Source organism: Leptosomus discolor, chromosome 8, assembly GCF_034619465.1.
Source record: "Leptosomus discolor isolate bLepDis1 chromosome 8, bLepDis1.hap2, whole genome shotgun sequence".
NCBI lineage: Eukaryota > Metazoa > Chordata > Aves > Leptosomiformes > Leptosomidae > Leptosomus > Leptosomus discolor.
Window position 1 is genome coordinate 38,925,024 of NC_141398.1, and position 14,917 is coordinate 38,939,940.

Consider the following 14,917-nt stretch of genomic DNA (forward strand, 5'->3'; position numbering starts at 1 on the left):
ACAGGGTGATGTCCACTCCATCCAGCATGCTAGCTGAGCTCCGGTGGGGATCCACGCACCCTGCCAGCCCCCAAACAGTAAGGTCTGCTGCGGTTTGACATGAGGATGGGCTTGGTCAGAAGTTTCTGGTTGCTCACATGTGGGATGTACAAGCCCCAGCCAGGCAGGGACCCCTGCAGCCCCCTGTCCCTGCTCTGGCTGTGAGCACCCAGGTCCCAGCTCCTCCCCTGCAGGACCCGACATCCTCCCTTCTCTGAAGGCAGCACTCTTATGTCCCCACATTACGTGACCGCCCCCCCAACCCCCAACTCCTCCCCTGCAGGACCCGACATCCTCCCTTCTCTGAAGGCAGCACTCTTATGTCCCCACATTACGTGACACCCCCCCCCCCCCCCCCAACTCCTCCCATTTTCTCTGCCTTCTTCCTCCCATCCCTGTTTTCTCCCTGTTTCCTGAGATGATGGAGCCCAAACTGAGCATGCGGGATGGGGGCCCACCACCACAGCCCTCCCCAAAACAGAGCCTGGGGAGCATATCCTACCGGGACCACCTTCTAGCACCAGTGAGCGTGGCCCAAACACCACCTTCACCACAGCACGGGGAGCAGAAGAGGATGGCAGAGCCTGTCCCACAGGGGTGCTCCTGGGTAAAAGACTGAAGGAGGGTTGCAGAAAGCAAGCAATGCTGAGAATTTGGGAACACTGGTGTGCTCCCGAGCTGATCCTGCATCTCTCCGCATGGCAGGTGTCCTCTCAAAGCCCCGTGCGCGTCTTTGCCAGAGAGAGGGCAGAGTCCTAAATACCTGGCTTTGGCGGCACCTCTCTGCTCCCCAGGTCTCCCTCAGAACCCCCGTGCCAGGCACCCACAGCCCAGCCGCGCGTATCTCCTGGGAGAAAGGGTGTTCAGTGGAGCTCTTCTCCACCAGCCAGTGGTAGCTCCTGGCTGAAGCACAGCTGAGGTCTCATCTGGGAACCAACCCACATAGGGAAACAGCAACATCGGCAGGGTATTTGCTGATGAGACGGTCATAAAATGAAATTCCTGTGGTACGAGATCCACAAGAATGACAAGCGAGAGGCTCTGTGTCTCTCTTGCTCTCCTCTCTGGTATTCTTCATCTCTTCCCATGCTCTTTCTAAAATGTTCAGTTCCTCTCCACATTTGAGTCTTGCTCTCTTCTTGCCTCATGCACAATGACACATACCTGTTGCTTCCTTCCCTTTCATTTCTATTCTAGTTCTCATGGTCACTAACACTGTTGAAGCCAATTGGACACAAGGTGAACTCCTCCACACTCTCCTCCCAGCTCGGAGATGTTGGCACCAAGGATCCTGGAGCACGCAATGCCTGCAGTCACCTTCCAAAGCCTCTGGTGCAGAAAATAGACAGGAGCCATCCTCCTCCAGGAGTATTGCACCTAAGTACAAGCCCTACCTAGACTGCCCTTAGCAAGTTGTATTCTCCGCTCAATTAGGATAATTTTCTACATTCCAGATAGGGGAGGAGGGAGAAACAGGAAGATTGTGCACAGAGCTCAGGAAGAGCAAGTCAATGATAGGAAAACCCATGATCCCTTCCCTTTCCATGCACAACCTCCTCCTCCCTCATGGACCTGCACGCCTCTGCCCAGGACACGGGCTCAGCAAGACCTTCTCCAACAGACAGTGCCTTCCCAGTCTTCCCAGCTGCAGTGCCGATGGAACTTGTTAGTGTCTTGCCTACTGCTGATTCCACAGAGCTCCTCTCCTACCAGAGCCCCTTCCAGCTCCATGACAGCACTCCATGATGCTATCTGCAAAGGAGAAAGGAGAGCGGGAAATGACAATGCTCTTAGCAACACAGGGCACCCCGTATTGTGAGGCAGCTACACCATGCATTATGCAATATATGAAACATGACAGAGGCTGCAGAGTTTCTCAGCAGCTCACTGCTCCCGTGCAGCGAACCAGGGAAATACAAAAGGCGCTCCTGCCTGATGTCCTGCCACCATGGTCTGCCTCTCTTGACTTCTGCAGCACCGTGCAGCTCTCTGGGAGCAGGCGAGGAGTCTCCTGTGCAATGAGGAGAGGACAAGCAGCAGCATGAGAAGGGTTGTCCTCAGATGGAGCACGGCAGTTGTACAGGGGCTTTTCTTTGGGCGTCGCACTGCTCTGCCCTCCTCAGGGTCTCAGCCTGCATCCCGCCCTCAGCCTGCCCGTAATCAGGAACTTCCTTGAACAACAGAGACTCGCGGGGAGACATGGATCCTCTGAGTCGAAGGCTACACCCAGGCGATCCGAGTGCATGAACTCCCCGGGTGGATAGAGGAGCTGACAGGGCTCGGAGGCACATCAATCTGAAATCCCAGTCCCAGGACATCCCACCCAGAGCCCTCACTGAGCTGGGCCGGGCGAGCACCAGCCTGCGGCCCATCTCGGTGAAGCCATGAGCAGAGGCATGGGTGCTGGCGGGCACCCGGCTGAAGGTGAGCTGCGAAGGCGCCCGGCGGTGCCCGGGCAGAGCGTTGCCGAGGGGCGCTGCCGCTGCTGGGGCCGCCCCTGGAGCGCCGCGTCCGGCGCTGGGCTCCCAGTCCAGCGCAGACGGAGCCGCATCGGGGCGCCCAGCGCAGGGCGGTGCAGCCCGGACCGCAGCACCCTCCTAGGACAGGTTGGGGGAGGGTGCAGCAAGGAGATGACGAGGACCGCACCGATCATCTACTGGCTGTCGGCGCTGTCCGTCGGCTGAAGGCCCGCCCCTGTCTGCCCGAGGGATAGGCCGCCCACCACGCGGCGGGGTAGACCTCCTCGGGAGCCGCCATTTTCGGAGCCGCTGCCCGGCGAAGGGGCGGAGCTGCCGCGTCTGCGCCTGCGCGGGCCGGGCAGGGTGTCGCCGCGCCGGGTGCGAGCGGCTGCCGCGGGAGCGCGCCCGGCGGGAGGATGCGCGGGGGGCGAGGCGGGGCGCCGCCGGCAGCCCCCTCCGCCGGCCGCCGGCAGGTAAGGGCTGCTCGGGGCAGGCCCCGCCGCCCCCTCCCCGCCCCGGGGCCGCTTGGCGGCGGGCGGCCCTGTCCGAGGGCGCTGGGCCAGGCGCGGTCGGGGAGGGGCGGAGGGGACACGGCGCCTCCTCCTCCGTGTGGGCCGGTGCCGTGAGGTGGGGGGGGTGGGCGGCCCGGCCCGGCCCGGCCCGGCCCGGCCCGGTGAGGTGGGGTGAGGTGAGGTGAGGTGAGGTGAGGCGAGGCGAGGCAGGGCGGGGCCTGCCCGGCCCAGTCTGGCCCGGTGAGGTGAGGCAGTGCCTGCCCAGTCCAGCCCCGCGAGCGACCTACAGACAGAGCCGCTGCCTGAGCCCTGCACCCGACTCAGTAGAGATCAGAGGCATCCCCGGGGCTGCCACGGCCCTGCCCCGAGCTTTGCAGCGCGGGGATAGCGTGAGAACCGTTTTGGTTACCGCGGTTTTCCAGCTGCTGCTGGCTCTGCCAGGGCCCCCACCGCCGCCTTGACCTCGGGCGGTACCCAGGGGAAGCGGTGTGCCAGAAACGGGACCTGGCTATTCCACACTGGGACCAGGGAGGACAGCGCTGAGCCGGCCTTGTCTTGGGGCGTAGTGGAAGTTGCTTGAGGCTTTGGACTCGTGGGTTGTCACACAGTCTGCTTACACTGGGTTAAAAGTGTGTTTAGTAAAGAAAGCATGTTGGTGTGTCTGACGTCAGCACATGAACCACATGCACGTGAACCATTACATACAGAGCTTCAAGTGTGCCAGAAGGCCGGATAAACAGTTTGACAGGAAGAAATGACTTAACGTATGAGGTGACCTCCAGCTTCTCAGGGTGGTCCAGTGAAGTTCTCCCAGCTCTTTTCCTGCAGAGACCTTACTGTCTTCCAGAGTGATGCCCCCAATCTCTACCGGCATTTCTGTCACCTCTTCTGGGGTTCTTGCAGAAGTGACAGTTTTGAGGCAGCATCTGTTTTCACAGGAGGTCCCTGCAGTGCATTAACATCATAGGTGTAAGGCCCAGGCTGCAGAGTGAAAATCTGAGTAGTTCCTGTGTTGGCTTTGTCAAAGATTCTCATGCAGCCTTAAGATCCATGAGGATGTCACAACCAGTAACCACTTTACTACTTGTACAGCCCTTGTTACTTGTCTTTGCTTTCTTTGCAAACTCAACAGCAGTGACCAACTGGATGAAAACAGTGCCCTGTTGCTGGTGTGCTCCTCCACCACCTTCCTTGGAACCAAAATGGAACTTTTTAGGATGAGTTGGAGAACCATTAATTGTTTTCTTCTCCTGCAGAGCGAGTGTTACCCTGACCAGTGTCTTTCTGTACACAGACTGTTACTCTTTTACTGCCTTTGGCCATCTGTAATGGTCCACAATGGTTTCTGGGTGCTTAGTCCTTGACTGTACTATATAGTTTTTGAGACTTCTGCTGAACTCCCTGACTGCTTCAATATGGAATTGAATTGGATCCTGTAGGAATCGTCAGGTTTTTCATTGCACTGGGTCACAGAAATGCTTGTTGCTGTGTATACCAAAAGAGTCAAACAGCTCCTTTTAGTGACTGTAGGGTGGGACTTCAAACTCACCATGAAATTTGGCAAGAATGGAAACGTTTTGTGGCCACAAAATAGAATGGCAGCTAGCAACAAGATTAAAGAGCTTGCAGTGCTTCTAGTTGGAAATTCAAGTTCAGAATGATGTCGCAGGCATTGATTAGTTCATCTCTTTAAAAAGGAGATTGATTTGCATCTCCCAACGGGCAAGATAACCTGTTTCAGTCTGGTTTTCACTTCCAGGTAAAGGACTTGCCTTTTGATATTTCTGTGGGAGGGTCCTCAGAAAAGTGTTCATTCCAGGGTTTGGTCATGGGGGATACCAATGCGTGAGTGTTGTCCCTTTCTGAAAGATTGGCTTATAAAAGGCTTTTAATGATTTATACAACTAATTTGTTGAGGCTTGTTTGAAGTTTTGAGACTTGCTGTGTCCTAGAGTAAATACATAGCTGTTGTACCTAATTCTAAGCTGGTGTTGGTCGCAGTTTTAGGCGTTTGTTTCTCAGAGCTGTTTCCATGCTCTGCTGAATCTGATTTTCACTCGTTTTCAGCTCAGCTGCTTGTGTTAGTTGGGACCCTCAGCAGATTCCTTGAAATTCTCTCGTCTCCCTTTTGACCCCTTGTAGATGGCTGATGTCCGCAACAGCCTATGGCAAGGCATTTCCCAGCTGACCAAAGCTTGGTGTGAGGAGCCACCTCCTTTAGGTTGTTTTGGTTTTGCCTTCCCTGAGCTCCATTTGATTTGTTCTTGTATTGGGAGAAACTGAAAAATCGGCCTTTCTGCAGCCAAAGCCACTCATGACTTTATTACCTTCTATGACATCTGTGATGCCTTTTCCAGACTGAGGAATCTTTGCTTGCTTAGGTCCTACTTACGTAGATGTTGTATGCTTTTGATCACCTTTGTCTGTGTCATTTCCAGTTCTGCTTCCCCCACCCCCATTAGAGGAGAAGTATCAGAAATGCACATAGAGCTCCAGAGAATGGTGCTCTGAGGACTTTTGTGTGGCACAGTGCTGCTCTTTTGGGCTTTCTGTCTGTTCTTCATAGACTGTTAATTACAGCTGCCTCTCTCCTCAGCTCTGGCCTCATTCTGATGCAGTGGGGCTTTAGAATGCTTCACCAGGGTGGCCTGGGCTGGGATGTCTCATCTGCCAGCGCTTGAGTGTGTCTGCAAGCTGTGCGTGGGTGAGGTACCAACAGGTACCCCTTTTCAAAAGCTCCCATTGGAGCTCCCATTACAGCTCTTTCCGGATTTACTCTAGTTCTGCCTGCACCACGTCCGCTCTGTGCCTTGCCCTGTGCAAGGACTCTGTTTTCACTGCCCTTCAGCATCCACATTCATCCCATGGTGACTGTCCTGATGAACCAGGACTTCCCAGTTGGTGAAGGACTGGAGAGGGGAATAAGAGGCTGCGGGTGGCGCTCAGGTGAGGCGAGAGAAGCGTGCCCCTGGTCAGTGCCACTCTGCAGAGTCTGCTGGCTGCAGTGGTTGGGGGGTCCCCAGCCCTGCTGGGCCCTGGGGCTGTGCAAGCCATGTCTTTGCACCCTGAGAGCATGGCTACCTTGCTAGAAGTCGTTGTTGAGGCTGGGCTGGCCAGTTCTTGAGTTGTTGTGGTACTGGTGGTGAGCTGGTGTGCTTAAGGTCTTGTATCATCAGGAGTTGGTCTCTATGGAGGTAAATCAGTAGCTTTTCTGGGTTTGTACTGATAGCTGCTAGCGACACTGACGTTTTGGGAATAAGTGAGTTCAAAATTAATTCCACCTTACAGAGGAGAGGCAGCTGGATGGGAAACAGAAAAAAGCAAAGCTTAAAACAAGCGAATGTTACAGAAATCAGCTCATCAGAGTAGCAGGAGTCTCCTGTCGCACATGTTAAGTGATATACAGTGTGCTCTTAATAGTGTTTTCAAAGGATTCAACCTTTTCTAAACTTCTGTCCTGTTGTGTAATTTTGATGTTGTTGAGCATGTCTGTGTGATCCGGTGCAAGCAGGCATACACTCACCTTGTGTAGTTTGTGGCTGTTTGAAAGAAGATGATGCTCTCTTCACTGCAAGCTTGTTTTCTTCTTCCAGCCTGTAAGCTGCCAAATACAGATCTGTGGGGACTTCAACAGTTACACTGACTGTCCATCCAGTTGCAAGATTTTCTTTCTGTTTGTGTCATTCATAGAAAGCAAGCCTGAATACAAGCCATCCTTCCTGCCAGTAAATTAACCTTTTATGTAGAATCTTTTCAAGATCCTTTTGATACCATCCTTATTTGAGTGTTCTGCTAAATGTGGGATAAAAAGGAGTTATTTCAAATGAACTTTGTTCATATTTATAAAGACAGACAATGACTGGATCACTGCAAACCTAACATCACAGAGAATAAGGAAAAAGCATGCTGAATTAATTCAGTAAATATTTCATAAGGTGTTTTATAGCATCTGTAAACATTTGCGTGTGTTTTGCAAAATAAATATTGACAAGTGCTGCGGTTTCTGTTTCCTGGTTTAGCGTCTGTACTACAACAATACCTAGAAACTCAGTCGGGGTTGCAGTTTTGTTGTGCTGGTCAGCGTAGGCACCCCCAGACTAACAAAGTGCTGATCGCACACAAAGCATTTGCACTCTGGGGAGTTTGACTTGTGTGCTGGTACTTCCCAGTGCTGGGTCAGGGTTTGCTTCCACACGTTGTAACTTAGAACGAGTATTTTAGCGTGGGGAGATTAGTAACTGTCTCTTTCCAAAACGGATCATGATTCTTGTTGCTTGGGGGGATTTGTTCTAAAGGTGTTGATCTGCTGGTGGTATCAGTTCTCTCTTTAAACATGGTCTTTGCTTTTTCATTATAGGCTTCTAAAGAAAACTGAATTTGTCATGGCTATAAAATTAAGGAAACTTTTACTTTTTTTAAAAAAAAAAAAAATTTCAAAAAAGGTCAGCAGTGGATGTAGTAAATAAGAATTCAAAAAGTCACTGAACAAAAGCTGGATCGTAGTTGCTGCGGTGTCACAGATTGAGGAGACTTCTGACACCTCGAAGTTAGTGCTCAAGTGGATGCTGAAGGCGGTTCAGCCAGTTGTGGCCAGAAGCAGTTCGAAGACCACCTGGCAAGTAGGGATCTGAAGGGGTAAATTTACCAAGAAATACTTAAAAGAAACGTGACTTAATTGAATGTTTGTGTGTTGGGAACAAATAATTCTGTGCAAACCCCTGCATTCCTGGAGATTAAATGGCACGGGCAGAAGGAGATATCTTTAACTGTCCTGAGTTAAGTAAAACTTTCACCTGCCCACAGTGGACATACAGGAGTGCCCTTTTCCTTTCTGAAAGCAGTTTTCTATGTATTTAAACACTGATGTTCTCTCTCTTTGTAGCCTCCTCCCAAGGCTAAAGAAGCTCTGTGAATCCAGCCTTTCCCCGCAGGACATATTTTCTAGATATTCTCTCGAGTGGCTTAACTATTGGCCATAAAATTGTTACGTAGTTGGTTTCAGTTTGTGTATTTAATTTGGAAGAAAGATTTGTGTGCCCAAAAGCTTGCCTATTCTTTCCAATGATCTCAGTCAGTCTAATAAAAGACATTACCACATCTCCCAAACCTTTGTCTCACTTAGAGACTTACATCATCACAACTACAGCAGCGCTGCTTTGACTGCCGGTGTGACAGACTCTATGTCCTGTCCTCTTGGCGCTTCCTGTCCCTCCCAGTTTGTACTCGCCGTCTCTGGTTTGTCCCAGCATGCTCGTGCGTGGTTCTGTCGGTGTGTCCTGAGTGTTGAAGCTCAGGAGATGCTCGTGACTTTGTCAAGCTGCTTTCTTACCATTCTTCTGCAATTGGCTTGTTAGACTTGTCCCTTAGTACTGTTTCTCTATGGATTGCAAGTTTTGGGGGTTTTGTTTTTTTAATTAGGATCTTTGAAAATTTATAATGGTAGAAGCTAGCATTCAGGGGAGATGCATTTGATATCAAAATATGCCTTTTCTTAACACAGACCTGTAACTTTTCACATTTTAGGAACTGTGGTTGGAATGGAAAGCTGAGGAGCCGAACACTTTATGGAAGGCCTACGTGTAGACCTTGATGCTTGAATGAATGCAGAATGAAAATGCTTCCTGGAGTGGGCGTGTTTGGAACTGGCAGCACTGCTCGGGTACTGGTACCCTTGCTGAGAGCAGAAGGCTTCTCCGTTGAAGCACTTTGGGGGAAGACTGAAGAGGAAGCCAAACAGCTGGCAGAGGAAATGAACATCTCCTTCTACACGAGTCGGACTGACGATGTCTTGCTGCACCAGGACGTAGATTTGGTTTGCATCAATATCCCTCCACCGCTAACTCGGCAAATTGCTGTGAAGGCTCTAGGTACCTTTTTATCTTTGGAGTTGGACCAAAAATCCGTAGCTCGTTGGCACATTGAAGTTTGAAGCTGTTACACCAGCACAATTCTGGGTGCACCAACGTGCAAATGCGGTGCTAAAGGTTTTGTGTGGAATCGGTAGTGTCCTCTGCGAGAGAGGTTACCTAGAATTTTTTGTAAAAATACTGTTTATAATTGCTTATAGCTTTGCAAGTCTTGAACCCATTGGGCTAAATTATCTCATGTGTTCTTCAGACTGAACTTTATGGTGGGGAGATTTTAATAAAAATGAGCTGTTTCAGAGATGATGATGATGATGAGGGGGTAAAATGCTTTTATGCCCATTTAAAGAAAAAGCAACAAAAAAAACCCAAACAACTTAAGTTCCTTAATTAATTTCAAATCTTCCCACGTTCTGCAATAGGGAACCGAGGTTTGCCTGCAGTGGGGGGGTTGTTCAGCTCTGCTTTCTGTTTTCCTCACAAATAAAACCAAACTTGAAAGTTAAAAGCCTTTGAAAAAATGTTTGCATGCACTCAGGAGAGTTAGGACCTAAATTCTCTGCAGATGCTGTTTGCAGTTAGCATGCTGTGACCCTGGCCACCACCTGGAGCTCTCTGTGGAAATCCCTGGCCTGCTACGGCTGGTATAGGCTGGGATGCAGACTTGCTGGAGGAATCCTTCCACCTAATGCAGGAGGGCAGATGCTGGGGGAGGAGGAGATGTTTGGGACAGCAGGAGGAATCCAGCAAGAAGGGCTGGGTGGAGGTGTCTGGGAGAGAAGGGACTCACCCCAAACTCGTTGGGTTGGGAGGTGGGAGCCAACAGCCTGGGCATCCTGACACTTCTTAATTCTCCAGTGTGTGACTTTGTAGTGTTAATGTCCTCTCCCCTAGTGGGTGTGTTTGGTGTAATTCTGTAAATAACAAGCGTGCTATTTTTACTGTGTTTACAGGAGGTCCACAGGAGTTAATTTTAGGATGGGTAATATCTCAAACCATGTGAGCCAGGGTGGTTTGTCATTGTTAGCTTCTTTGCTTTACAGTAGTTTGTTTTGGAAGTAAACAACTCCCTGCACAAACATTTGCAATGCCACTGAGATATGCAGAGAGATATTTCAGGCTTTTTTTCTTTTTTCTTTTTTCATTGTTAGATCTGTTGGTTTACCTTGTTAGAGTACTGTTCTTTGAATTTAAGGTATGCTGGGTTTTGGATATTTGAACTGTAAGTTAGAATTTATCTCTTGAAATATGGTAAAAGTTCTTTTAAGCACTTGTTGGGTAATAAGCATTTCACTAGGACTCATGACTCTTGATAATCAGGTGGGCTAAAAGGAGAGAATTGAATCTTCTCTGATGAATTATTAACTGAAATGGATTAGGATTCTTTCTTCAAAGGCTAGGAACCCATAAGATGGCATTATCCAGAGGAGGAAAGGGGGATAAAGATGGTGCAGAAGTGCAGAGGTGATATGTATGCTTGACTGCAAGTATCGATAAGTGGAAAGCTGAAAAAGCAAGGGAGATGGGTGGATGAAGTAGTAAAGGGTAGTTTATTCTCCACTTCTGACTGTCCTGAAGTGTTCTGATCTGCAAACTAATGCAGGCATCTCGGACCCAGTATGATGCTGACTGTGTCTTTCAGCAAAGCTAGTCACGATGGTATTTCTAGATCTGCTACCAAGCATGTTGTGATGTGTTTTAGGGCAGTGTTGGATGGCTTGCTGGGATTGAGCATGCTGACAGAACGCAAAATCGGGGTAGGGCCCAAGATGGCAAGTACGTTTTCTCTGGAAGTTCAGATGGATACAGTGATGTTTATAGTTGGAGAATTATTGGCTGTGAATGGTGTATAATAGACTAGTGTTTACTAGCTGAGAGGTGGGCTTTGGGAAAGGTCAGATGATATAGGCATGATATGGTGAGGTGATAATGGGCTGGTGTGTTTTCATTTGTTGGGGTTGTTTTAAAGTGCTTACATTTTTATTACTTATTTGTGTACTTTTCAATACTTTTTTATTTTAAAATGTGCTTGCATTTCTATTTCTGGAAGAAAAGAGACACACACAGTTTTTCCAGGCGGTGCATGGAAATTTGCTTGCATGAGTATCTTACTGACAGACGGACATCCATAAACAAGCCTCAGTACAACTTTGGCATGACGGGGACAGAGCAGTAACGCTGGATTGAGTTCATGAACCAGACGGAACAGATCAAAGCCCGGAGGATAATTCAAATTAAAATCAGTGTAATCTTATGGTTTACCTCCACAACAGGCAGAGGAAGAAGCTATCCTAAAATCTGTGCTTCTTTTGATCTCAGGGGAACTAAATTAGTTTCGCAAACTGTCTGTGTTGTGGTTCCTGTCCCACAGTTAAAATGCATCCACCTTTGCATTAGGTGAGCGCAGAGCAGAGTTACTGGCTGGAGTGGAATGTAAAATATGGGATGTTTGTGCATGAGGCAAAGTTCAGGGAGGCAGAATGTAGAAGTCCTCAGAGTAAAATTTCTCCAGGGTGCTAAAGATAATGCTGCACGTACTGAGCCCAGCTGTACTGAGCCACAGGTGGTTTGTGGAGTGGCTACAGAGGAACCTCTTACTTGTGTCTCTTGATTTATCCTGGTTGACTGCATCGTTTAAGATATCTTTGTTTGACCCCTTGATTTTCTGGAGTCCCTACAAATTATAGCACTTACATGTTAATTATGAAGGAAAGAGTCAGAAAGTGCTCTATCACTGCATTGTTGCGACAAATCCAGATTTCCTGGTCTTGAAACAGGATGAACAAGCATCCTGCGAGTACTCTTTGCATATCATGCTTCCCATCTCTGTAACAAGTAGCACGGAGGTCTTTTCAAACTGTAGGCAAAATGGAGTGTGTTTTGGAATGAGCGTTCGTTCACTGGGAGGCTCCCAAAGCAAGTACATCTGAAACAGACGGTTATTTGGGCAGACTCCTCAGACACTCCCAGCTTCTTACAGTGGACAGAGCAATGGTCTGATGTGCTTCAACACTGGCCGATTGTACATCTTCCTAGGTGCAACCTTGGGTATCCGACGTTATTCAGGGGAGTAAAGAACTGGGGCCCCAGTTCAATGGACATATTTACATGGGATAAATAGATGTCATAGTTTGAGTCAACATCATACCAGTTAATGGTATGCCCCTGGTTGTTACACTGAAAAATGTTTAGATAAGTATTTTATCAGAACAGATATGGATATATCAGATATATGGAAAAGTTAAGCCATGAGAAAAGGGCGAAGATGGGGGAGGAAGAGGGAATACCAGCAAAGCACCGAATATAGGAATTTGGTTGGAGCTTGCACTGGGATGCTCTTTTGTATTGCTTTATTTCTGCTTTAAAGTTAAAAAAAAAAAAATATTGGCTGCCTACATTGATTTAGGCTGAGCACAAGATCAAGTGCATCAGTGGGGAAAAAAAATGCAGCGGGTCAGCTTGCAAGTGCAGCTCTTGTCTGTGTAGCTCACACAGTCACCTTTGCAGTCTGGTTGTATGAGCAGGTTGTATGTGCAGGCCAAAATGTTTTGCTTTCCAATTAGTGATGCTTTTAAATCAATCCACCTACCAAAACATTATGTCTAGTTCTTGTATTCTGTACACAGGCCACTAAGTAGCTTGTATGTCCCATTTTTATTAGTCTGTTTAAAATAATTCATAGTGATGGTGAAAATCAAATCTCCCCTTCACTCACCTCTTCCCTGCAGGGTACGTGATGGGTTTTTTCCCTCTGGCTGTACAGGTATTCAAATAATTTTATAGCTACAACATGCAGATTGTGTCATGTTTTGATACCATTTGGCCATTTATCCTTCATGATGTAAAAATCCTCTTTACTTGGAGCCTGTCTCTGTGGGAGTTTGTCAGCTCTGCAACCAGAGCATCTTGGAAGCAGCTGCGAATGGTTGCTGCACTTGGCGTTCCTATTTTAGTTCCCAGACCTTCACCTTTGAAATTGCAGCAGGAAAGCCTGACGCTTAAAGCCCCCATTTCTTGACAACCTTCAGGGCATCTGAGCATGTTCTGCTTGCACATGCTATATTTATTTATTTATTTATTTGTGCTGCAGGAATAGGGAAGAATGTGATCTGTGAGAAAGCTGCTACCTCTGTGGATGCCTTCAGGATGGTCACAGCTGCCAGGTATTACCCCAAGCTGATGAGCATCGTTGGCAATGTTCTCCGTTTCTTGCCTGCCTTTGTGAAGATGAAGCAGTTGATAGAAGAACACTATGTGGGCAACGTGATGATCTGCGACGTACGAGTTTATGGGGGGAGCCTGCTCAGCCACAAGTACAACTGGATCTGTGATGAGCTGATGGGAGGAGGCGGTCTGCATACAATGGGAACCTACATTATCGACCTCCTGACTCACCTCATCAGCAGGAGAGCAGAGAAGGTCCATGGTTTGCTCAAGACTTTTGTGAAGCAGAACACAGCTATAAGCGGGATCCGCCACGTCACCAGCGATGACTTCTGCTTTTTCCAGATGCTGATGAGCGAAGGAGTGTGTTCCACTGTGACTCTCAACTTCAATATGCCTGGCTCATTCATCCATGAAGTCATGATTGTTGGGTCTGCCGGTCGCCTCATAGCTCGTGGGACAGACTTGTATGGGCAGAAAAACACGGCGCTCCAAGAAGAACTACTGTTTACAGACTCTCTGACTGTCAACAAGGGCCTTTTGGAGAAGGGGTTTAAAGATATCCCTCTGCTTTACCTAAAAGGCATGGTGTACATGGCGCAAGCGCTGCGGCAGTCCTTCCAAGACCAGGAAGACCGTCGGACATGGGATCATAAACCTGTCTCTATGGCGGCCTCCTTTGAAGATGGCCTATACATGCAAAGTGTAGTAGAGGCCATCAAGAAGTCCAGCAGGTCAGGGGAGTGGGAGGCTGTGGAGGTGATGACCGAGGAACCAGATGCCAATCAAAACCTCTGCGAGGCGCTTCAAAGAAATAACTTATGAACGGTCGGTCCTGCTTTGGAATGTAGGACAATTAACACTTCTGGCTGTAATGTAAAAAACTCTCTATGATATGTAGATTCTTATTTAATAACCCGAATTCCTTGTTTTTTTAAACGTGTAAAATATGCCATGTTCTGATAGAAACTGTTCTGATTTAAATTGTTGAAAGTGTTTTAAATGTTTCTGGTTTTGCAAATGTTTAATTTTTGTCTTGGGGACTGGTAGGAGAACTTGAATTGCCCTTTGCACTTGCAGTAGCTGAAGCGAAACGTGGGATCTCTGCCATTGCATGGCTCGGAAATGGGACACAACCCCTGTTGCACAGGTTGCTTATTTTAACCATTTTTACAGGAGAGCACATAGAGCAAGATCAGGGAGTATCTGTTGTTCAGATGCCTTTTCCTTCTCTCTTGGGGACTGATTAAATTTTACTCCTCAGTTTGTAAAAATTTTATAAAAACCTTTTGTGAGGTAACAGTTCTTCTCTAAACTGCTATAGGATAAAAAGTGGAAGGAACGCATGGAAGTTTGTAACGTAAGGATCAGCCTTTTGGCTTCTTGCACATGGCAAATGTCTTTCAAATTCAGTTGAGCTGGTATTTTATTTAAATGATGCTATGAATTCTCTGTTGACAGTGTGTCAGCAGGAAAATCTTCAGGAAGTCTGTGACGATTTGTGCTATTCATCCATATCTGCAGACATTATTCCTTCTACTCGGGAGGCTGCCTGCGTCCGGCAGCTTTTTTCCATAAGCTCTGTGTCCATCGGTTGTGTTTACTGCCCGGCAGCACTGGTGCCGTGACTGCGGGGCCACGTTCTCATCTCTGTGACTGTTAATAAATGCCTCCTAGGGTCACAGGCTTTCCATGGTGTCGTGGGTGATGAAGTTGTACAGCATTAACCTTCCAGGGACCTGAAGATGGAAGGAAGGAGGTATTTCCTACCTCTTGCAGCTCTCTTAACGTGCTGTCTGGGTGATTGTCACACTACACGTATCCCGATAGTTGAGAGAATGGAGACTAACTGTCATGAGTAAGTCTGCTCTTAATCTCA

At 48.3% G+C, this 14,917-nt stretch overlaps 1 protein-coding gene across 1 annotated transcript; it reads left to right on the plus strand.

Moving 5' to 3' along the window:
- The first annotated feature begins 2,942 nt into the window (after window positions 1-2,942).
- GFOD2 (Gfo/Idh/MocA-like oxidoreductase domain containing 2) lies at window positions 2,943-13,863 on the plus strand. The gene is made up of 3 exons (XM_086469298.1): window positions 2,943-2,971; window positions 8,534-8,877; window positions 12,965-13,863. The coding sequence occupies exons 2-3, from the start codon at window positions 8,619-8,621 to the stop codon at window positions 13,861-13,863; spliced, it is 1,158 nt and encodes a 385-aa protein (XP_086325424.1). The 5' UTR covers window positions 2,943-2,971; window positions 8,534-8,618.
- Window positions 13,864-14,917: the final 1,054 nt, after the last annotated feature.